General features: G+C 52.1%; 7 protein-coding genes across 7 annotated transcripts; 5 read left to right on the top strand and 2 right to left on the bottom strand.

The window, feature by feature from the left end:
* Positions 1–232: 232 nt before the first annotated feature.
* Positions 233–1,024, top strand: AYO20_01679 (hypothetical protein; the record flags this gene model as incomplete). The annotated part of the gene is made up of 1 exon (XM_022639985.1): positions 233–1,024. One exon carries the CDS (start codon positions 233–235, stop codon positions 1,022–1,024), a length of 792 nt encoding a protein of 263 aa, XP_022503940.1.
* A 2,463-nt stretch (positions 1,025–3,487) lies between these two features.
* AYO20_01678 (hypothetical protein) lies at positions 3,488–5,891 on the top strand (the record flags this gene model as incomplete). The annotated part of the gene is made up of 8 exons (XM_022639984.1): positions 3,488–3,598; positions 3,651–4,156; positions 4,242–4,312; positions 4,368–4,579; positions 4,630–4,736; positions 4,789–5,053; positions 5,192–5,420; positions 5,557–5,891. The coding sequence occupies 8 exons, from the start codon at positions 3,488–3,490 to the stop codon at positions 5,889–5,891; spliced, it is 1,836 nt and encodes a 611-aa protein (XP_022503939.1).
* A 794-nt stretch (positions 5,892–6,685) lies between these two features.
* On the top strand, positions 6,686–7,573 carry AYO20_01677 (hypothetical protein; the record flags this gene model as incomplete). Its single annotated transcript, XM_022639983.1, has 1 exon — positions 6,686–7,573. The coding sequence occupies one exon, from the start codon at positions 6,686–6,688 to the stop codon at positions 7,571–7,573; it is 888 nt and encodes a 295-aa protein (XP_022503938.1).
* Positions 7,574–7,838: 265 nt separating this feature from the next.
* On the bottom strand, positions 7,839–11,167 carry AYO20_01676 (hypothetical protein; the record flags this gene model as incomplete). The annotated part of the gene is made up of 5 exons (XM_022639982.1): positions 7,839–8,483; positions 8,601–9,006; positions 9,079–10,245; positions 10,316–10,791; positions 10,895–11,167. The coding sequence occupies 5 exons, from the start codon at positions 11,165–11,167 to the stop codon at positions 7,839–7,841; spliced, it is 2,967 nt and encodes a 988-aa protein (XP_022503937.1).
* Positions 11,168–11,502: 335 nt separating this feature from the next.
* On the top strand, positions 11,503–17,335 carry AYO20_01675 (hypothetical protein; the record flags this gene model as incomplete). Its single annotated transcript, XM_022639981.1, has 10 exons — positions 11,503–11,782; positions 11,884–12,623; positions 12,683–12,712; positions 12,845–12,907; positions 12,966–14,451; positions 14,504–14,648; positions 14,710–15,216; positions 15,281–15,602; positions 15,659–15,794; positions 15,864–17,335. The coding sequence occupies 10 exons, from the start codon at positions 11,503–11,505 to the stop codon at positions 17,333–17,335; spliced, it is 5,181 nt and encodes a 1,726-aa protein (XP_022503936.1).
* A 229-nt stretch (positions 17,336–17,564) lies between these two features.
* AYO20_01674 (hypothetical protein) lies at positions 17,565–21,170 on the bottom strand (the record flags this gene model as incomplete). The annotated part of the gene is made up of 1 exon (XM_022639980.1): positions 17,565–21,170. The coding sequence occupies one exon, from the start codon at positions 21,168–21,170 to the stop codon at positions 17,565–17,567; it is 3,606 nt and encodes a 1,201-aa protein (XP_022503935.1).
* Positions 21,171–21,929: 759 nt separating this feature from the next.
* On the top strand, positions 21,930–22,975 carry AYO20_01673 (hypothetical protein; the record flags this gene model as incomplete). The annotated part of the gene is made up of 2 exons (XM_022639979.1): positions 21,930–22,176; positions 22,233–22,975. 2 exons carry the CDS (start codon positions 21,930–21,932, stop codon positions 22,973–22,975), a joined length of 990 nt encoding a protein of 329 aa, XP_022503934.1.
* Positions 22,976–23,713: the final 738 nt, after the last annotated feature.

Below are 23,713 nucleotides of genomic sequence, written 5' to 3'. Positions count from 1 at the left end.
TACTCTGTTTAGCGAACTTTCTAGCTTCAACTGTAAGTATTCTTACGCCTTCATGGTGCGCCTTGAAAGTTTGGGCAGCCTAGTTAGGTAGGGAGAGAGAGGAGAAGACAGGAGGTAGGTTCAGAGAAAAGGTATAAAGAAGGCAATGTCCACGTCTACTTCCCTTGAGTTGTTTATCAGCAAAGGCGCACCAGAGAACCACGCAGGACTGAAAATCAATCGATCGACAAAAATGTCTTCCTCCAAGTCCATATCCTTCCCAGAATTCCCCATCTCCCAAATCACCATGCCCACCGACGACCTGTTCAACGCCGCGTACACCTACGTCCAAGAGAACTGTACCAAAGCGACACTCAACCACTGCGTCCGCAGCGTCGCCTTTGCTCTCATTCTGCTCCGCAAGCTCCCGCCCTTGACAGCCAACCCGGACATTGACAGGGAAACCATCGTGCTCTCCATCATGCTGCACGACTTGGGCTGGGCCACGACCCAGTCCCTGACATCCAACGACAAACGCTTCGAAGTCGACGGCGCAGAGATTGCCCGCAACTTCCTCCGCACCGAGATCGCCGCCGCCGATGGCGCCGGATCGGGCGGCAAATGGGACAAGCACCGTCTGCAACTGATCTGGGACGCCATCGCGCTGCACACGACCCCGAGCGTCGCGCAACACAAGGAACCCGAGGTCCTGGCCACCCAGACGGCCATCACCGCCGACTTCTTGGGGCCCAACCTCCCCATCCCCGTGCCCGGCGGGCCCATAATCACCGTTGACGAGTACAAAGAGATTCTCGGGGTGTGGCCCCGCCTCGGCTTCAAGGAGGAGCTGCGCGCCACATTGTGCGGGCTCTGCCGCACCAAGCCCCAGACCACCGTGGACAATTTTGTCGGTCAGTTCGGCGCGGCGTACGGCACCGACGGTCACGGCGGCGGGAGGGCAGAGTTCCTCAAGTTTTTGGAGGACAATAACGTCGTCAACCTCTTGGAGGGCGGGTTGACGGCCCTGGAGCAGTATGAGAAATGAAAACCGAAGGTCCAAACACGATCGAAGTGACTAAATTGACAATCAAAGAACGTTCCTTTTTGGGTTATTTTGGCTGGTGCGGAGGGATGAGAACAAAAATGGAAGGGAAAGGAAGGGGAAAAAAAATTGAAATGAAAGGCAACGCATCGCAGTATTGGGGGCAGAATGATATTCAAAAATCTCAATGACGGCCGACTCCTCCGCCGTAATGACCAGCGCATGTATAATGATCGATCCATTTGGCTAGGATATTCTCCTTCCCTCACCTTTTGATTCTGCACTTCCATATCGAACACGACAATAACGACATTAGGATGTTTTCTCCTCTACTTTGACTATATCTGTTGTTTTATCCAACGCGTAGATAGAAGCCATGGGTTTCTGGAGATTGTGAGTACACAGGCAGGACTGCTTGCTTCGACGACACGTAGGCTCCGGACACAGAAATCTAAAGTCCGGCTCCTACGACGTGCCTCTTTGGCCACGGCGTCGTGCGGGTGGTCCATGTCCACAGTCCTGTGGATCAATCCGTCTTGAGTGTCTTCTTTCATCAGCCCACTCTTGTCCCACGATCGAGTATCGCGAGTAAAGCTGCACATCGATCCAAGATACAGCACAACACAGCACGGATGATGACGAGGAATACGTCATCGAAGAATCCACACGGTGCCGACTCGAGAAAGTAGCAATCGCATGATTGTCTTGCAGATTTCCATTGGCGAGTCGCGTCATTTTCAAAATGCTCTCACTGCATTCTGATAAGATCTTTTCACAGTCGAGAGCCATGTCGAACCAACCCTATATAGCCGAGGAAATATGTCGAGGTTGAGTAGATTTGCGTGGCAACCCGATCTGAGATCTAGTAAGCCAACGAGAAGTACCAAAGCGGTTTGCTTTCTGGACAACCATTGTTCAAAGAAAGTTGCAGCCTTCTATCTGCCATTGCCTCCACACGTGTTCCACGGCTGACCGCAACGTCTCCGAATGATTGCACAGTACATGATACTCACCTTCCACCGTCCATGAACGGGCAAATGCATCTATATTCACGGCAACTTGTCAGATTCTCGCGTCAGAAGGTTGCTCTGACCCGTTTCAGCCTGTTTCTTGGACACACTGTATACGTAACCGATGATTTCATAAGCCATGAAAGCCAAGCAGAGAACGTTCTTCTCTTCCATTGTGGCCGTACAGATGGTGCGTACCGGTTGATTTGTCGCTCATTATGGGGAGCCATCGTTGAGGAGAGGCGCACTGAATGTAGAATCTCATGGACTGCCGGTGTACAAGCGCAACAGGTCTATTCAATCCTAAAGAGGTAATGTTTAAAGCAGACACTGGCCACGCGTTTTCTCACTCCGGCTGAGCCCAGCCTGAGACGCTGTTTCAATGTTTTCCATCTCTTTGGTTGTATCTTTTCATAGTGGACAGTCGGGATACTCAAAGCAGCAGTAGGAGCAGTGGTAGGGAGGAAAGAGGTTCTGTGTGACCTCGGCTGCATGGATGTATCGCTCGCTTGGTAGCGGCAATAAGCGAGCTCGGCTCACCAGAGGGGGGTTGGATAGAGCCGAGAAGCAAACAGTGCGGGTAACGACAAGGCTGCGGTGCGGACGTCACGGCCGCAGAGGCACCAGAGGGAATGATTATTTGCATTGAATTGCGGGCACATGGAGTTGAAGGAAGTACCCTGGTGCCTGGGTATCTTGGCACCTTGGCACTCTTGGTCCTCCGTATATCTTGGCGTCTTCAGGACAACATCGGCTCCATTCCAACCACATGCAACTCCGTTGCTGACACCCATGGATCCTTTATAACGCCCCTCTGAGTCACCGCAGATCCACCATCACTCTCATTCTGGGACCACTTCCCGGTTGGGCTAAATGTCAGCCTTATCTGCTAGGCTCGTGGTCAGACTCGCAGCCAAAACCAAGTCAATATCCGCATTGAGTCGTGGACATAAGATAGCGATGGCAACCTCCAGACCTCAGCCATGTACCTACTCGGAGCTTGTAATGCCTCGCCACACCCATTATCAGGCAGAAGCTTCCCATCGGCCGCTGCTGACTCTCTGATCCAACCACAGGGGGGTTCCTGAATATTTCGAATATCGGCTGAAGTTGAGTGCAATCCACCAACCACAGCGGTCAGCCGTGGCCTTGTACGCTTCAGGCACATGTTCAGATGCAAGCGAGTGGCTCCGAAGGGACCACACTAGAGGGCGATCTTTCCGGGCGATGACTTGACCTCTACCTAGATCTACTCTGCTTACATGAGTGGCATCCCTGAGGAATCCCGTCTGAAGGGGCATTACTGTTGCCAGATCCGCTATGCTTCTGATGCTATCACATTCGCCATGATTTATAAGGGATGCTGTTCTTCTTCTGTCGGCCCAAGTATCGTTAGATATTTCCAGGCACTTGCTGCTCTATTTTCCAGGCACACCTCCAAGACGTATAACACGTCATGCTCGATACAATCCGGGATGCACCTCTAGGCCAATTCCTCCGATGGCTAACCCAGAATAGAATACTCTTGTTTCCTGATGAGCGGGAAGGATTCGTGTTACCCAAGCTGGTGAGCTGCCTACAGTCTCCGAGAGGGTTTCTGGGAATGACATGTGTTCCAGGCATCTGGTACTTCTGTCGAGGACGTTGCGAACCCCGACAATTCTGTGTCCGACCCAGTCGAGGCACAAAAGGAGGGCCCTGAAACACACGGTTCGGAAAAAGCAGAGGACTCGGGACCGAAGTCTGAGTTGGCGGACCTTGAAAAGGCTGGGGGAAGTAGCGGACCGTCGACACGCCCAACAAGAAGGTCAAACGATGAGAATTTAGAGCCTAGTCTCGCAAGGCAACGGAGTCTGTCGTTCACAGAAGAACGTTACGCCTTGGATCAGCAACTGGAGCTGGAAAAAACCAGGAGCAAGCCTATATCACTCCACAAATCGGCCGATGGCACCATTCTCGTTGACTGGTATACGACTGACGATCCTGAGAATCCGCAGAACTGGTCGCAGGCAAAGAAGCTCTTTATATTGGTTCAGATATGGTATTTTCTCTCTATGATCCTGGCCGCGCAACGATTGAGGCCGAGAAACTCACGTAAAGTTTGCAGCTTATACACCTTCGCCATGTATGGAGGTTCCAGTATCTACGTCGTCAGCGAAAGGCGAGTTTCTCCCCCACTGTTCCGAATCCTTATACTGACGAACTTCTAGTGGGGTCATGCAGAGATTCGGCGTTGGTGAAGCAGCAGCAGGAATGGGCCTTGCCATATATGTGATAGGATGTACGTTGGATCTCCTTCTTTTCTGTGAAGCCGATACTGACCACGTTAATTGCAGATGGAGTTGGCCCCCTGCTGTTCGCCCCCCTGTGCGAGATTCCTGCCATTGGCCGCAACGGAGTTTACACGCCTGCCTTTATTTTATTTACCATCATCTGTATCCCGACAGCTGTGGTAGACAATTACGCTGGTCTCTTGGTTCTTCGATTTTTACAAGGCTTTCTATCTAGCCCTTGCCTTGCCAATGGAGCTGCCTCGGTCAGTGATATGGTAAGTTTCCCCGGAAACTCGAAACAAGGGAATCATCCTAATTACCACAGTTCTCCCTCTTGTTGCTCCCTGTCTATCTCTCCTCTTGGACGGGTGCTTGCTTCTGGGGCCCTGCTCTCGGACCAGTCATGGCGTCGTATGCCGTCAGTGCCAAAGGGTAATTTCCCCTCCTCCGTCTCAGAGAACGCTCTCGGCTGATAAAAGTGTAGATGGAGATGGTCGTTGTGGGAGCTACTCTGGCTTAGCGCACCAATTCTGGTCGTCTACCTGATTGCTTTCCCTGAAACCTCTGGCGCTACGATTCTTCGACGACGAGCTGCGCGACTTCGGAAACTTACGGGCAGGACAGACCTACGCTCCCAGAGCGAGATCGACCAGGAACATATGAAGTACTCGGAAGTCTTTTTTGACGCCATAATTAAGCCGCTCGAGATCATGATAAAGGATCCTGCTGTCGCGTACACTAACCTCTATGTGAGCTCCCCTTGGCCCCAAAAATAAATCCCAAAGCCGGTGGCTACGACTCCCGCCTGTCTACTGCTTTCTGACTCTGCCATCGTGCCATATTTCCAGAGCGCTCTTCTCTATGGCATCTACTACTCTTTTTTCGAGGCCTTCCCGCTGGTCTACACGGCGATCTACGGTTTCAACCTCGGCGAGCTGGGCTTGACTTTTGTGACCATCGGAGTGGGGTGTACGATTGCGGTCGTTGTCTACAACACATACCTGCTCCTCTACCTAGTGCCTGACATCATCAAAAACGGTCTGCGGGCACCGGAGCACCGGCTGGTACCTGCATTGTTTGGCGTCTGCACGTTGCCCGCGGGACTGTTCATGTTTGGTGAGTCGATCAATCCACTCGCATCTACGTCCAGAATATGAAGGCGCAGGTGCTGCATGAGGACCCCGCGAAACGAACGAAAGGAGAACAGGCCGAACAGTCTGCTGACAAGATCTTCTCGTTGTGAATTATACAGGCTGGACATCTCGCCACGGCGTGCACTGGATAGTCAGCATCATCGGCGTCATAATCGTGGTTTGCTCCAACTTTGTCATCTTCCAGTGCATCTTCGTATATCTGCCGTTATCATACCCACGCTACACGGCCTCGCTGCTTGCCTCCAACGACCTATTCCGCTCCCTCTTCGCCGCCGGCACTGTCATCTTCTCTCGACCCATGTTCATCAATCTGGGAATTGGTCCCGGTATTAGTCTGCTTGCAGGGCTGGCGTGTGTTGGGGTGGTCGGTATGTTCTTGCTATGGAGGATGGGTGGTATGCTGAGGGCAAGGAGTAAGTTCGCGGTGGGTTAGGCTGACATGGGCACGCATCATCGGTGCGACTGGAGAGAAACGGAGCGACGTTCGCTCGAGACTTGGTGTGCAGATATGGAGGATTGTTCTACGGATTGTGAATATGGTCGAGTGCGAGTCTGTCAGTTCATTCCCATTACTCCTTCATCATGTATCGAAGACATAGACTTGCGAGCACTGTATAGAGCTCAGGATGGGACTGCCCACGGGCAACGGGATGGTTGTTGGTAGGCCTCGATTCCTTTATCGATTTCCATACACCTACCCCAATCAGGTTAAATCATTACTATATAAGGATTAGTGTCAGTTGACTAGGTCAGCCCAGAAATTAGCACACGACTAGCTTATGGACTAATCTAAAGCAGTATAGAACGTAGAGACTAGATCGAATTAGGAACGGATCAGGGACTAATATATTAGTATTTCGATCAGGGATTCATTCCGGGAAACGCTGGAACTTCAACTCGGACCACTATGAACCAAATGAGCAGCCATCTAGATCTGTAGAAAGGAACGGACAATTGCTTCTTGCCAGCCTTGTTCACGGGTGCCTCGCCGCCATGCAGCCAAGTGCCGCCGTTGTCTTTGTCACACTCGCTTCGAGAACCCCATTGGTCAGGCCAGTAGGCATCGAGATGTGATATTGGCAACGACTCAGCCTCACTCACTCACTCAGCCTCACTTGGCCATGGTCGACCACAGGCAAGAATAACAAACATCCATCATCGTTCGAGAAGCACTCAGGACACAGATCTTGTACACCTTGAGTTTGAGACGGATATCCCAAAACATACATGGCTGCAAGGATAAAGTCTTACTTTCTGGCACCCAACTGGGATTACCAGCGAGATGGACCGCTGGCCTTGGGCAACATCATCAGCGACCCCACCGACCCGGTCTTCACGAGACTCTCGGGATTTGACGCGGCGGCCAACGTCGAGATCTACCACAACGCCCCGGAGGCATGGTCGCACGTCGAATCCGAGATGCGGGCCGGCCGACTCGGACTGTTTGCGCGCTTCGCCGAGATCTGCGGCCTGGGTGCCGCCGCCGAGGTCTCGCACGCCAGTCACCAGCGCCGCGGATACGACATGGAGAGCATCCAGACCTCGTACTTCGTCCCGACCGCCGAGTACCTGCTCCAGCGGCTGCGCGACCCGCACGTGCGCCTGTGGCTCGAGGCCCGCGGCCTCTTCCAGTCCAGATCTCTCTACCTGATCACCGGGGTGAAGATCGCCCGCGGGCTCGTGCGGTACGACACGACCGCCAAAAAAGGGGGTGCGCAGGGCGAGGTCGACGTCGACACCACCCCGATCGGGGTCCCCGTCCACGTCGGCGTGAACGGGGAATATGTCTCTGGCGCGTCGGCCGCCACTTTCGCCCGGTCGACCACCGAGGTCGTGTTTGGGTACCAGCTGCGCAAGATCACAGAGAAGGGAACCGCTGGCGTGAAGAACGATCCGTTCAATCGTGGCGCGTTTCTCAGCAACGACGACCCAGTCGCGGGGAAGGGAGGTCTGGACTTGTCAAAGTTCGAACTCGACGATCACGACGCCACTACCGACGATCTGGCTGACCTCGAAGAACCCTCGGCGCGGGCCTACAATACCACAGACACTATCGGGGACGAGGAATGCAACGTCGTGGTTGTCGTTGAACCGCCGCAGGAGACCAATGAGTGATGGATATATGGACCCGTCCCCCCACACAGGGATGGCATTGTTGTTTCACTTGCACGGTTTCAATAGTCCATAGTGTCATTTTCTCGTGCTCATTTATCATCCAATAACTGTGTTCACTCTGGCAGTTTTCTGTAACCTTGGACACAATAGTTCCGGAGAACAGATTTTTAATGACGAGGAACATTTCCTATATTGTGAAATATGTACCTGTATATGTTCTCAGTCAACCGTAGGGAATCGACTCTGCTTTATCTGGTTGAAGTATTTAGACCAATATCTCCTGAAACATCCTCCAAGCTTTGTCGGGGTCGTGATGAGACAGAACTCCCCAGGGACGAATAAAGTCGGGACCCTTGCAGTCTCCCTGTTCAGACAGCAGTGCCAATGCTTTTCGTACCCCGAGTCCATGCGACTGCCGCCGAAACCTGGACCATAGTATTTCTTGCTCGTGGATATCGGGTGACTCGCACAACTTGCATTTCACATACTCGAGCACAATGGCCGCGACGCCTGCCGCGATGGGTGTCGCGACCGAGGACCCCGACTGTCGCCTGGAACCCTTTGGGTCCAACCTGAATGGCCACGCCGAAGACACGTACTCCCCAATCACGTTGAAGTGGTAAGAGTAGGGCCCGAGCTTGGAGATCTGGGGATTGAATTTGGAGGGGTTGCCGTGGACGTCGGCCGAGCGTACGGCGATCACTTCGTCGAGTGTCGACGGGAACATCTGTCCTGTAATCCGGCCGCCGTTGGAGGCGGCAGCGAACATGATGATATGTTTCGCGTTGGCTCGCTCGATCGCGGCGATGATTCTCTTCATGTCACTCGGGGAGTTCTTGGCTGGTTTGGGAAAGCCAAAGGACATGGTTATGATGTCGACATCCCATTTTTTAGTTGCGAAATCGATCGCCTTTGTTTCACATGAGAAGATAATGTAAACAACTGCCCTAGGAAGTACATGACCCAAGTCGGCACTGAAAAGGGGGAAAGAGAGGCGGAGGAGGGTGTGGACAGTAGAAAGCCTTACATCTGCAACGGCGTCTGCATCTGGTTCAAATATCGCATCGCCCTTTACGATCTGGGCCACGTATATATCCGCAAACGGTGCGACTCTGGTGAGTGAGGCCGTGGCATGGGTGCCATGTCCATGTGGATCGGTCATTTGGGTTGGCACGCTGCCCTCAATCGGATCACTGTCTGTCCATCTGCGATAGGCTTTGATGCAGCTGTTACCTCTTGCCTTGAGGGAGGGGTGGCTCACTATGATTTTTGACCGGGCAGTGCAGGCGTCAATCCCCGTGTCCAAAATCGCAATCTTCACTCGTGGGAGGGTTCGCGGTGTTGGTTGCGACGATGCCGCCTCCCTCAGTGCTTCTAGAAGTGGCTGAACATGTGCTTCCAACTGTTCGAACCACTTGTCTGCATAATGCCAGCTGCAACCGACCAAAGTATTAATACAATTCGAGAGCATCATCATAATCATTCAACGAAAAAGTTGTGCTCACGACGATGGGTTGTCACTCACGAGTTCGGCCTCACAGTCGAGAAATTGGCCGACACTGACTGACGGAGATACTGTTTGTTCAACCTGAAGATCGGCTACACTGCCGGCTGGCTCTTGCAACGGAAAGGTTCCGGGGCTTTCGTCAGCCGCGAGGATTTTGTCTCCGACATATACAGCATTGCCGTCGATTTTGATCTTGTAAGCATTGGCCAGCAAGGTTTCAAGAGGCTCAACAATATCTTGCTGGATCTTCCTCTGGACGTATTCATGATCCTTGCCCAAACAGTCCTTGGCATTCAGACAAGCCATGATGGCGTCCCTATAGTCTGGAAAGGTCTGACAGAGTTTATCGGATTGAAGTAACCGTTCGGCTATTAGGATCTTTGTATTTGCAAGCGTTTCTCCGTTGCTCCCCAGGTGGGTGGGAAGCTGATGTCTTTCCAGGGGACCACCGAGTTCAATTTCTAAAAGGAGAATTCCGAGATCTAGGAGACGGGGATGCTTGTGCTGGGCATGGACATTCTCTGAGCTTGCGCGTTCGTCCAGCATCGAGGAGAGGTACAGCTCCAGCATATTGGCGAGGGTGTTTCTCTGCTTATTGCACAGCCCGAAGCCAAGTCTAGAATTAGTCCATTCGCGGTGCGTCCAGGGAGAGCCGTAGAGTTGCATCATGGCATGCGATAGGACAACTGCCAGAAGAAGTTTCTCTTTCTGGTCCTGCTGCCGAAGACTGACGCCTTTCGCTGTTTTGGCGGCTCCCAGACTGTCCTTGAGCGAAAGGACGTTGAGAATTTGATCGCACGGGAACGTTTCCAACTTCCCAGACAAGGAAGGTCCAGTCTTTGTCTCTTTCGCCACAAGCAGGACAAGTTGTCGCTGCGCGTCGAGGCTGGAAACAAGCTGACATATGCCTCCCATAGAGGCCTCCAAGATCTCCACGAAATGATCAGAGCGAACATTAGCATCAAGGCTACCGTCCGCAGAGGAAGCACCAGTTATTGTGGGTTGTGACGAATGGTCCCCTGTTTGGGACCGCCCGGAAGACATGCTTGGCTTCTTGTCAATGCCTTTCTCAGATGCTGGTATCGTTTTCGAAATGACACGTATAGGCATCTGTGTGACATGATCACTGAACGTAACCGAAGAAGACTTTTCTTCAATTTTGTCCCTAGCAATCTCATTTGTCAGCGAAAAGAAAGCAAAGAGAAGTGTAAATTGACCTAGCGGACTTGACACACCTTGCAAGGGTTATCTGAGCCTTCTTCCAATTTCGCTCTGGTTCGGTGGAAAACAACAAATCGAACTTCAGTGAACCAGCCTCGTCCAAGGGACGGCAGGTCGCGAGGCGAAGTTGAGCTTGGTGAGGCGGCCAGTGCTCACATTGCCAACACGCGGCCATGGCTTTGTGGAATATGGTGGGCACATTGTTTCTGGCAGTGGCCGGATGTAAAGTATTACTCTGGTTTGATCTGCCAGGCACAGCGTCTACTCTTTCGGTTGAGTCGGTGTTGCTGCACACGTTTCTCTCCAGCAAGGCCTTCAACCGCCGAAGGGAGCGGTCAAGAGCTTCCTTGTGTTGACGTCGGTCGTTCTTCTTCGCCTTGTGCTTGAATTGACGGAGGCCACAGAAGTCGTTGGAATCGTTTGCTTCTGCGAATCGCAGGTTTCTTAGTTTCGGATACTGGAGCTGAGACGCCTCTTGTATCGGGTCAATCTGGACAAGCATTATTAGCTCACTCCGTCAACTTGTGATGTCCACCTGTACAGCTTGGTCTCTGCAGGCTTAGTATGAAAGTAGCTTTTATTGAACTTCGTACCCCTGCAATGTCTTCCAGACTTTGTAACAGTTGGGCTATTACAGCGTTAAACTCGATCGACTCTGATGACACCACTGTCGCCTCTATCCTTCGCTCCGAGAGGGCTCCGAGTGTCTCGCTAAGGTCGACATAGGTGGCCTGGGATGTTTGGTAGAAGTTATAACGAGGAGATCCTTCTGTTGATTTCGAGCTCCGCTGGCGGGCGGCATCGACGAACTTGGGCAGTATCGACAGGGCAAGTTCAACCAATTGAACTGTTGTTGGCACGGCCATTTCGTGTATAACCAATAATGGATCCACCTTTTTTCATTACTCTGACTTTATCTTCTGCGCCGATATAGACAATGTGAGATGCTGGTAGGCACGGTAGGTCAGTAGATGAGCACGTGGTGGGGCAAGATACAAGGTGTACGCTAGTACAGCAAGTACGATGTTTATACCCCGCTTCTGGGCAACACCAGCTCTGCAGAAGGTTTAATCTCACAATAGCATCACGTCCTCCTCGTCTTCATCTTTCTCCCAAGTCCAAGACAGGATCAAAGACTTCTCTTACTCACGACCCTTCGAGGGTAGCCACATGTTGGATTCACCTACATCTGTGGTAGGCCATGGCTCAGGTTCAAATCCTGGATTCTCAATCCTCCAACTCGTCGATACTTGCCAGTTCCAAAGCATGTGCACAATTGCTAAATGAATGTCTCAAAGACTCAAGACTGTTTGCCAACGAATGGGCTCCGAATCAAGTTGCAAGCTTCAGGCTCTGGATTGAGAGCATCGGTGCGTTTGCCCCGGGATCCGCCTCTGCCGATGCACGTCTAAAGGACCACCCGGACATGAGAAATGCGGTTCTCGGATTGCTGGCGGTTTTATGGGGGAGTCTTCAACATTGTATGTATATTCTCGCAATCCTGCATATTGCTCACTCGACTCGTTCTTCCTTCTTGGTCCTTTTGATTAACGCCTATTAGCTATGTGTAGAACGGATCAAGTGGTTTCAAAGAATTCTCCTGATCCCGACCAAAAACCCGACAGTTCTGATAGTATAGTTAGGTCGGAGGGCCATGCTGCTACCGAAGACAATATAAACTCAATGGCCAGTACCTTGGAGCTGTACAGCGATACCACAAGCTCCGACACGCTGGAGTCCAGCCCAACTGAGCCCGAACGAGATGTCGAGGATGCTTTGTACCGGCTTCACCAGCTCGCCATGACGATTCGCAAATCCAGCAGGTACGATCAGAGTGCCAGGGCTGCTCGGTATATCCACAAAGATGCTGGACAGTTCAGGAAATACATGGAATGGTATATGGACCACATCTTCAAAAGGGAATTCCCCGATGCGGATGAGTGGCTATACTCGCGTCTGGTGGAGTCCAACATGCGACGACGCTGTATGTTTGAATATGTCCGCGATCACGCTCGCAAACTGGCCCAAGGCTTTTCCCGGGTGCTGGATGAACCAACTACCTTGAAGCGATCAACCCAAGACCAGCCAAAGAGTCAACGTGAAACCTCGGTCGGTAGTAGGCTTCCAGACACATCGTCCCATTCAAGACCAAGCCAGTCGAAGCCAACAGAGTTCTCAGGAATTCTCTCCGCCACCTCGGCATCCAAGTATGCTCCGGCGGATCATCAGCAGAAGTCCATCACTTCGTCAAGGAGGTCGGGCAAGACATTTATTCCCGGAAAACTCCCTTGGCCTGAGCCACCACAGCCGCCATTAATAAACGTGAAACTCCCCACGTTCCCTTGCCCATATTGCCATCAACTCTTGCCCGTCGAATACAGTACCAGCAGATCTCAGAGGGCCAAATGGAGGTATGCCCTACTTCCGCATCCCGTCATCCTACACGCCGTGGTTGGAACCAGCTAACACTAACCTTACAGAGAGCATATTAAAGCGGACATCCAGCCCTATTTTTGTTTATTTCAAAACTGTCCGACTGAAAGGCACTTATATTCGACAAGCAGCAGCTGGATCCGTCATATGAAAACATATCATGGTCCCATTCGGTGGGTATGCTCAGCACCCGTTCACGGAGAAGATGCTCCGCTCTTCACATCACAACAGTCGTACGAAGACCATATGAAGGCGGAGCACAGAGAAAGCTTCACTGATAGCCAGCTGCCAAATCTGGTAGAGCGAAGTATTGTTAGGGACGTAACGGCTCCGATACTCGAGCAGTGTCCAATATGTCCATGGGAATATCAAGGGGATTCAGAAAGTGAGGCTGGTCAGGCCACTCCGATCACTCCTGATACCAGCAAGCCAAAAGGTAAAGTAGATGCCGCTTCGAATACTGATGCACCAGAACCAGATGAGGAAGGGGGTAAGACGACAAGCGACAGCGGGATGGGGCGAGAAATGCAACTGAGACGGCATCTAACCGAGCACCTTCAATCCATAGCCCTTTTGGCATTGCCCTGGGAGACAGAACAGGGTTCAGGTAGAACGTCGTCGACACTATCAGAGCGGGCAAGTCGTGAGACACTCGCTGAGGAAGAGCCTGAAGAAAGTTCTGATGGTGCAAAACTACCCAACACGAGATCTGATGATGAAGGTCAACCACCAGACCCAGATGCAGCTCTAGAATGGGATTTCGTGGGAAAAGGCCGTCTTCCCAAAGAATACCATCTTTCCAATAAGCAGGGGTTTAGCCGCGAAGACTACTCGGTAGCATGGATATGTTCCTCCGAGACGGAGATGGATATTGCTCAGGGACTGCTGGACGAACAACATGAATTACTCGCCACGCACCCACTGGATTCGAATTACTATGCCCTCGGTCGCGTCGGCTCACACAATGTGGCTATTATCCGCATCTCTGTTCGTGTCCACGGCTTGATATCTACGAGTCTCAAGGTAGAGGAGATGCTCTTGACGTATCCCTCCTTGAAGGTTTGGCTGGTTCTAGGCACTGGGAGCGGATTTCCTAGCACAGAGCACGATATTCGACTTGGCGATATCTTGGTCCAGGTACCCTCACAGCACCAAGAGGCCTCAGATCCCTCTGAGGAGACAACCATCAAAGGTCAATTCGCACAGCCACCCAAAGAGCTGCTGCTGGCAGTGGAGGTACTACAAGCAAAGAACACCAAACATGACAGCCTATACAGACACATATCAAGTCTAAGTCGCAATTACCGTGAACTAGACAGCCATATCCACTATATCAATTTCTCAGACGACTACCTTTTCCATTTCACTTCTATACATGTTGAGAACGCCCGAGACTGCCACTCTTGTGACCTTGGCCAACTGGTCTCGAGGCCACCCCGGGATGAAGCCGGTACAGTTATTCACTATGGGCGGATTGCGTCAGTACCACAAGACATCCGTGACGGCACCACACGGGAGGAAATACGAAGAGAACAAGGCTCGTTGGGTCAGATGGATATCGCGGTTGTTGCGCAGAGCCTCCCTCATCTGACCGTTCAAGGTGTCTGCGACTATGCCGACTCGCACAAGGACGAGACTTGGAGGTTGTATTCAGCGGCAGCTGCAGCTGCGTACGCGAAGGAACTACTGCTTGAAATGCCTGGACTACCGGGAAGTGGTAGGTTGTTCATTCTATAGCCTATTGTCTAGGAGACTGACATCCGTTACAGGACAGGAACCCAAAGCTGTACACAGAGTCATTCTGCCCTTTCCACGAAACCCCGATTTCACCAATCCCGATAGCATCTTAGATCAGATTGAGTCGTCGCTGTGGTCGCGATATCACGTCGCTCTGTTGGGGGCTGGTCGTGCTGCGTGAGTTCACGGACAAAAATGGGTCCTTACAAAGGCTGCGGAACTAATCACTTTTCAAAAGTAAACAACAAATCGCTATCGAGTATGCCCATCGGTTCATGCAACACCACTCCCACGGACATGTCTTCTGGGTGGATGGGAGCAGCACAGCCGGGCTCGTCCAAGGACTCAAAAACATCACTCAGGCGCTAAGAATCCCAATTTTATCCAGTGATCTTCCCGAGGATCATTGTCAATTGGCCGCCGATTGGCTAAGGGAGGAAAAGACGGGCCCCTTGCCGGCGTGGTTGATGATCCTGGACAACATCAACGACGTCAAGGTCCTGCTTTCCCCCATTGAAACAGACACTCCGCCGAGTATTCCTTCCCCGGCACAGCAGAGGTATCTACTTGACTACCTTCCAAAGGAACCGAGGCCCCAGGGTCATATGCTTATTACTACTCGCGATCGTCAAATAGCAGAAAGACTAACTCGCAGCGTGAATACCATTGAGATACCGGAATCCTTGGACACGTCACCAAGCTCATACCATTCCCATTCCCAACCTCATGCCCCGATCCAAAACATGTAAGTTTCATTTTTCTGGACATGGGGAGAAAAGTACCTGGAGAAACTAATCATACCAATGCAGAGACACCGAGGCCGATTCCTGGTTCTACAACCTCGAATCAGTTGTTTTCCCTCTCCTTCCAATCTGCCCTAGAGAGTCACGAGACAGAGTCAAGATCGCTCTCCTTTGTACAGGAGTCGACATGGCAGACAGTTTCATCTCCTTTAATTGTGACCGTGTCCAAGCCAAAAGCTTCCTGCCTGGCATTGAAAGTGTCAAAGACACAGAGGGTTACGGAACCCACTCTACAGCTTTACTCCTAAGAGTTGCACCGAATTCTGATATCTATGTCGCTCGAGTGTCTGAAGGTGTCGCCCCTGTCACTGCTGATCCGATTACTCAAGTATAAATACGTGTTCTATCTGTTCGCCCCCGGCCAAGAACTAACATGTATGACAGGCCATCACGCACGCAACTACCGTGTGGAGAGTGGATATTATCTGCATGATTTATGGTTTTACAGGACATTCAGCTTTCAGACCCTGGCATGAAGCGATCATGTCAGCGGCTATGGCCAACATCGCCATTTTTACTCGTAAGTACATTATTGACAAAGGCGAGAACCTATCTGAAAGTGGATGCTGACATTGCGAAAACAATCCAGCCGCCGGGAATGATCGTTTCCTGTCCTATCCAGCCACGCGAGACGAGGTTATCGCTATTAGTTCGGCAACCGCGTCAGGGCGTATTTCTCCGTTTAGTCCTCCTTGTACACCGGGAAAAGAGCTGGGCATCATTGGCGAGGAAGTCTCTTCGGCGTGGCTCTCTGGCACGTCCAAACGATTGACTGGCTCCTCCACCGCGGTGACGATTGGTGCTGCGGTGGGGGCCTTACTGATGGACTTCACTCGCCAGGAACTCTCACGAGAATTTTGGTACAGAGATTCCATGGTCCACAGCAGGAGGGGTCTGGAGGCACTGTTGCGACTGGCTAGTCGAGAAGTGGACGGCTGGAGGATTATCTTGCCGTGGATCCTGTTCGAACATCAGCCAAAGTCAATGATTGTCGCACAAATATCAAGAGTCCTTCGACACGCCTTCCCGGAAGGCCAAGTCGCTGCAACTGCACTCGGCGAGCCACCCGGGGCAGAGTTTGCCGGATCTCTGTGTGTCGACGCGGAATCGGAACGAGATCGAGCGTCTCTTGACGCGGCTGGGAGTTTTGCCTCCCCTCGTAAAGATGTCTCCAAGGAGCCTCTCGGCGAGACGTCGCGGAAACTTCAAATTCAATGCACACAAGAATTGGTCGTCCACGGTCATTTAGATGGCCATGGCTCGGAAAATGTGTCTCTAATCATGCTGCGCTTTTCATTTACGCCGGCCGAGCGGTTCTCGACTGTCTCTGCCAGGATCGAGTTTCACTATGATAACGCCAACTATGGCGACAGCGCCCACGCTCAGCACAACAACAACCACCACCCAGTCATCCGAGCATGTGATGGAGTCCCGAGCGGAACCATGTTTGCAAAAAACACATCCAAGCCGTCTTCTCTCGAGGAGATCTTTACTAGGATAGATGACAACCTCTCAACTGCGTCCCCTGCGTATGGTACAGAGCCGGCAACTCTCGGCAGCAGCAGTAAGGTATCTTCGGCGGCACCAGCACCAGCACCAACACTATTTCAAAGCCAGAACGGTGTTAACATTCACACCCTCTTCGACGGCGACACGGTTGATAGAGTCCCAAATGTTGTTGGTTGGACGATAAGAATGAACGGGGCCCTGAGCAACGGAATCGGGGATATGCTGAGAGTCGCTGTCCTCGTGTCTCGCAGAAACAATGAGGACTTCACCATGAAGTGTAATGTTCGATCCGTCGTCAGCAGCGAGGGAGATAGGCGTCCGAGCCGCTTCCGCGAGTGGGCAGGCGTGCTTCCGTTCGTCCAGCTTAGCCCGCAGGCAGAAACCTCCACAAGAATACCATCCTTCATCAGCCAGGACCAGCTCGGCAGGTTTACAGATCCAGCGGAACTTCGCCAGCTGCTATATGCCGACCTGCCAGACAGCGGCGCAGAGGGACCTCTGATGAAACTCGACGTCGTCGCCCACCTCTGGGAGGGCCTTGATGCGTCTTAACAAGTCTGAGAAAATCCTCATTCCGGGAACCCCTTGCCAGTGAAAATCTGGTCTGTACATTCACCAAAAGTTTATGGAGGCGAGCGTCCGTGATGGCTGTATATAATATGTATACTGGGTGGGTATATTGGGTGGGTATATGAACAAGGTATATATGTATACGGCCCGTATCCAAAGGCCTTGGAAACAAAACAAGACGATATGAAACGCTCCGACGCTTCTGTCCGCTTTACACGGCATCTCCCTCGACTGTCTGCAACGGGACATAGTTGCCCCGTTCCCTCTCCTGTGCTCTTCTCCGCGTCGCCACTCCTTCGAGTCTCTCAAACATGGACTCGGCAACGCCTTGGATTCTGCCCACCCAACCGCCGTCGTTCATCAGCTTCTTTCTCCTCTTCGCGCCAATCACGGGCGCGCTGTATCTGTCTCCTTCCATCTTCAGAGCTTCGACACTCAGCCACTTGGGCCTGCCGACCCACCGCAGCGCCAACGAGCTCAGCGTGACAGAAATGCTGCTGAAGATCATCGCGGTGGCGCTCATCAAAGGGGGCATGTGGTAGCCGAGCGGTAAGAAAATGCCCATTGCAAACGGTAGTCCGATAACATTGTACGCACAGGCCCATATCAGATTGATCTTGATCCGGCGGAAAATGACACGGCACAAATGAAGAGCAGTCGGGATATTGAGAAGATCATCCGAGCGCATTATCACAATGTCTGCGGCCTCGACTGCGATATCGCTCCCAGAAACGAGACCCATACCGACATTGGCGGTTGCAAGAGCCGGAGAGTCGTTGATCCCATCCCCAACCATAGCGACAATTTCCCCTTGAGACTGCAGGTCTGAGACGATGGACTGCTTTTCACCTGGAGAAACAGATGCGCGAATGCATTCTCGAGGGATCCCCACTAATTCCGCGATGGAAAGTGCTGTGTTATACGTGTCTCCAGTGACGAGGCTGGTAGAAATACCCATCTTGTGCAAGGCGGTAATAGCAGCAGGGGCAGTAGGTTTAAGCGTGTCAGAGAGGCCGATATACCCAGCGTATTGCCCGTTAATCGCGACATAGATAGTTGTTATTCCGGTCTTCGATTTCCTTCGGGTTGTGGGAGACAAAGCTGCATTGACCGAGCTCTCGACATCTGCCGGGATGTCGATCTTCTTGTTGGCCAAAAACTTAGAGTTGCCGACATAGACTTTGTATTTGGTTTCGTCCCCTGGATTGTTGAGCTCAATAATAGCGGACACTCCCTGACCTACGGTGACACCAAAGGTGCCAACCTGGCCGGGGAATCCTTCCTCTACTTCGAGGCCGAGTTTCTCCCTGGCAGCTAGAACAATGGATTTCGCAATGGGGTGTTCAGACCCTGTCTCAGCGAGACCAACGAGTGTCCACCACAGCTTCTGACGCCATTCGTTGGAGCTCCAGAGCGCTGCATAGCTGCTATCCGCGACTTTGAGCTTCCCAAAGGTCAGAGTGCCGGTCTTGTCCAGCACGACATGCGTGACGCGGGTGGCCGTTTCAAGAGCGGCACCTCCCTTGACTAAAATGCCCAGTTGCGAAGCAGTCCCAGTTCCCACCATGACTGCCGTTGGAGTTGCTAATCCAAGGGCACAAGGGCAAGCGAAGACAATGACCGAGATGCAAAGCTTCAGGCAGACCATGAACTTGCCGCCATTCTGTTGATCTGTAAAGATTTTGGGAGGGTTGGGCAGGACGTGGCTCAAGATCATCCAGCCAACAAAGGTGATCAATCCGAGCAGAATAATGACGGGCACAAAGTAACCAGCAACAAGATCGGCCATGCGCTGGATAGGTGCTCGGCTCGTCTGGGCCTCTTGTACAAGATTGACAATTTGGCTTAGTTGTGTGTCCTTTCCTGCACGTGTGACTTTGAAGTCGATCTTGCCGGCGCCATTGACGGTACCCGCAATGAGGGCGCTACCCTTCTTCTTCTGTATAGGCATAGGTTCACCAGTGACCATGCTTTCGTCCACAAAGCTCTCTCCACGGGTAACGACTCCATCAGCGGGTATCTTGTCCCCAGGTCGAAGGATGACAACATCTCCGACCTCGATCAATTCGGTTGGGATGGTCTTTTCTATCGCGGAGGGACCAGAAGAGCCTGATGGGCCGGGACCTGATGGAACTCTCCTCAAATCGTTGGTTGGCGTTTTCTCGAGCACGGGAGACGATGGAGCTGTCCAAGCATCGGCAAGCTTCTCCGCGTATAGAGGGTCCTCATATATGGTTGCCATGCTTGGAGCCAGAGACATCAACTGTGATAGAGCTCTGGAGGTCTGCCCCTTGGCTCGATTTTCGAGCCATCGTCCGAGAGTAATGAATGTGATGAGCATGGTGCTAGTGTCGAAGATAGTGCTAGGTTTATTGTGAGGGGGTATCAAGACTGCCACAATGACGGCAAAACAACTGAAGAAAAAGGCCGTCGAGGTACCCAAGACAATCAGCACATCCATGGTTGGCGACCTGTGCTTCAGACTTTTGAACGCTGAAACATAAAAACGCTTTCCAATGCCGAACTGTACAGGAAGTGTCAGGGCGAGGCAGATAACGTCACCCAAAAGAAGACCTGGAATAATCTCAATGCCTCCAAAATTGATCGATGGGAAGAACATAGGTATAATCATGCTGATCAAAAGCACGGGAATGGCGCAGCTCAGGGATGTAAGAAATGCTCTCTTCCATTCCTGGATTTCTTTTGTTTTGGCGAGAGATTCCAGCTGAGCATTATTGTCTTCCATTTCTGCAACCAGGGCATTGAATCCAGCGTCCTCAATGACCGCGACAATCATTCGAAGACCGGCAACGGTAGGATCATAGGTGATGGTGGCGCGCGACGTGGAAAGACTGATCACCGCACTTTTGACACCTGGTTTTGATCTTAGGTTGTTTTCAAGCTCAGTGGCAGTTTGTCCGTCTGGTAAGCCATATATCTTGAGCTGCTGAGAAACGTATGCTGAGCTCTGTAGATTGGTCTCAGCTTGAGAGGACACAATCTTAGCATCGAAACCGGCATCTTCAATGAGTTCGACGATCTTCTCGGAAGGAAGGGTGACGGGATCATGAGAAATGACTGCTCGTTCTGCGAGAAGGCTTATGTTGAACTTGACCAGACCAGGAACGTTTTTGAAAGCGCCTTCGACGGAAGAGGTGCAAGCACCGCAAGTCATGCCCTCAATAGCAACGGTGGTAGTCCACGTCTGCGACTGGTCGTTGGCCTCTGCATTCCCAGCTGTGGGCCTAAGAGTGTCTTGAGTTTTTGAGTCAATCACGGTGGCATCGAAGCCTCGGTCTTCAATGATCTCGGCCAGTGCATCGGCATTGATGATATTTGCGTCATGCTGGACGATGGCCCGCTCCGCCAGAAGCGAAACACTCATGCTTTTCACGCCCGGGACATTCTTGAAGCCGGCCTCCACAGCGGAAGTGCATGCCCCGCAAGTCATTCCTTGTATGGATATCGTTGTGGTGGTGAGCTTGGAATCTGAGCTGGATACTCCAGTCGAAATCGACAGAGTGGGAGGTTTGGGCATGTCTGTAGATAGAACTTCGGCATCGAACCCACGATCCTCAATGATTTCTGCGATCTGCTCGGGAGACAACTTCTTCGGATCATGATGTACCACGGCTCTTCCCATCATTAAGCTGACCGATACAGCACCGGCACCTTCAACGCCCTTGAACCCTGACTCTATTGCGGAGGTGCATGCACCACAAGTCATGCCATCGACTTTGAGGGTTGTGGTAGCCATATGCGCCGGGGTCGGCCAATGTTGCGGCGCCTCGTGGCCGCTGTCACTGGCAAGACTCATCGTAGCGAACGTTCGTGGGATTAACAGCAGGGCTGAGAGAGAGAGGCAATCATAAACGCATCGTTTGAGGGGCACGCGTTTGGGGGCCGACTTCGGAGCAGGAAAAAGGAAGTCGAAAACGGAGGTGGTACAGATCGCGCAGAAAACGAGAAAGGGCTTTAAAAGAGTGTCTTGAGCGAACGGAGTGCGAAGATGATATGTAAGCGGCCTTGAGGCGTTCGCGAGCGGACCGAAACGTGTGAAGTCAGAAGTCAGATGGGGACTTGAAGCTGAGAAATGCCTGAAGAGCGAGATTGAGGCCTGAAACCGAAAAGTGACACCATCGACGGATTGGGTCAGAGAAACACCCCTGATTTAGTATCACGCCACCTCTAGCCGCATCAGGGCATCTTCAGGCTGGAGGGTAGCCTCGCCTCGGTACAGATCAGGAGATATTTGGCAATATTGGCGTATCTAACAAAAATGACATTTTCACAAGTCATGACGATCGCTGGTTCGACATAATATCAATTCGTAGGGTTGAAAGTGCGGTACCAGCCACCCACAGCCCAGCCACCAGCCACCGCCAGCCTCAAAACCCTGATATTAGGTAAGCCTGAACCACGTGCAAGCCTCAGCCTCGTCTGTTGCCAAGCCCTGCCCTCTGCCCGCAGTGACAGCCTCGTCTTCCAGTTCGCAGGCTGAGTATCAATCCCCACGCTCTTCTCCCACCTTCGCATCAATCCCTCTAGCCTTTCGCTCTTCCGACCTCTGCTTAACATGGATCAATCACAGACAAAAGCTCTCGCTGCGATTCAGCCTTTTGTTCACCTCGCCACTACCACCAAAAACCCATCACCACGCTTTATTGCTGAACTGATCAAAGGCGCAATCTCCGCTCCTGGGGCTTATATCTTCACCGAGCTTCTTCAACTGCCTGTGATACAGAGCTTGAGAGGCACGCAAGGGGAACCTTGGTTGAAACTGTTGGAGATCTTCAGTTGGGGGACGTATGAGGAGTTCAAAGGTACACTTCACGGGGATGTACTGGTAACGCACATGCTGATGGACCTATGTGTTTAGCCGACCCATCTCTTCCACCCCTCGATGAAGCTCAGACCTTCAAACTGCGTCAGCTTAGTCTTCTGACTTTGGCCTCGCCATTTGCCCCCACTAGCAAGAACACAACAGCCAATGCTTTGACCTACCCTGGGCTGCTTGCAACCCTCCTGCTTTCTACCTCCCAAGAGCTAGAATATCTGGTGACACAGTCGATCTATTCCGGTCTCCTCACTGCTCGTCTCAGTCCCACATCGAGTCCCCCCACCGTACACATCATGTCCGTTGCCCCTCTTCGCGATCTGCGCCCTCACTCCCTCCCCGTACTCTGGCAGATCCTACAGACATGGGAATCACGCTGCACCGCCGTCGTGAGCGACCTCGAAGCGCAAATTTCCGCTATCCGAGCAACCGCTCAGCAGAGAGCGTTACAAGAAAGAGCCCGACAGAACGAGATAGATTCTCTAGTCCTCAGCACTGACCGACAGCAAACATCAAGCGATAATGGCGTCACACCAGGAAACGGACGGGCAGGTCGTTCCGCCGGATTTGGTGTAGGCCAACGTCCTCCGAGCAAGCGAGACCTCGATCAGCAGATGGAAGGCGAGGGTGACGACGTGGATGATGATTACGACGAGAGCAAGATGGATCTGGACGAGGGTGTCAGTGAGGGCACAGGCATCTTCGGAGGGTCTGGGTCGCGAGGCGGAGGAAGTGGGGGATCACGAGGTGCAAAGCGAAACCGTGGACGAGGCTCGTCAAAATGATCCCTTGGGTCAGTATATTGACACTGATTGCATCTTAAAGACCGAGCGCATGGTTACATGTGGCACGAGTCTGATGATTGATGGAAATGTCCTGGACTGAGCCCGCACCGTCGAGGCAAAGTGCTCGCGTGTTCTGAAACCAGGACACCCAGGAATTAAAAGCACATCTGGAGGACAAAGTTGGTTGGTTGGCGCGTGGGTTTGATCTCGAACAAGGTCCAACAGCCAGACCTTTCTCCTCTTGAGCGACCCATCATGCCAACCGCATACCATTCCACCTACTCCTCCGGATCATCCAATTCCAAGCGAAGCGCATCTGCGCCGGACGGTACACATACAATGCATGCTAATGCTACCATGGCGGCCTAAAAGCCATATCAACAACACCAGGCCCACCAGCCCCGTCATGACAGGTAGACATGTCCTGGGAAACATTCAATAGACGAGATGCACGATAATGAAGGATGATGAAGTAACGAGATCCCTCTCACCTTGCTCACTCTGCCCTCCTTTACAATTACTTTGCTTCGCTGTGTTGTACCGCGATGTCTCTGCTCTGCTCTGGCATGGCCTACCATTATCCTTTTCCTCGAAGACATTACCTCTAATATCCGCGCCTGCAGAATAAAACAGCGGCAAAGGCAGGTGTTGATCAACTCAATCTACGACCATTTCGGGCATACAAATGGCTCATGTGGCCAGTTTTTTTTGCCAGTTTTTGCATAGCTAACAGCATAC

The sequence above is a fragment of the Fonsecaea nubica genome (genome assembly GCF_001646965.1).
Source record: "Fonsecaea nubica strain CBS 269.64 chromosome Unknown Scaff7, whole genome shotgun sequence".
NCBI lineage: Eukaryota > Fungi > Ascomycota > Eurotiomycetes > Chaetothyriales > Herpotrichiellaceae > Fonsecaea > Fonsecaea nubica.
This window is presented reverse-complemented; position numbering and strand designations above follow the sequence as displayed.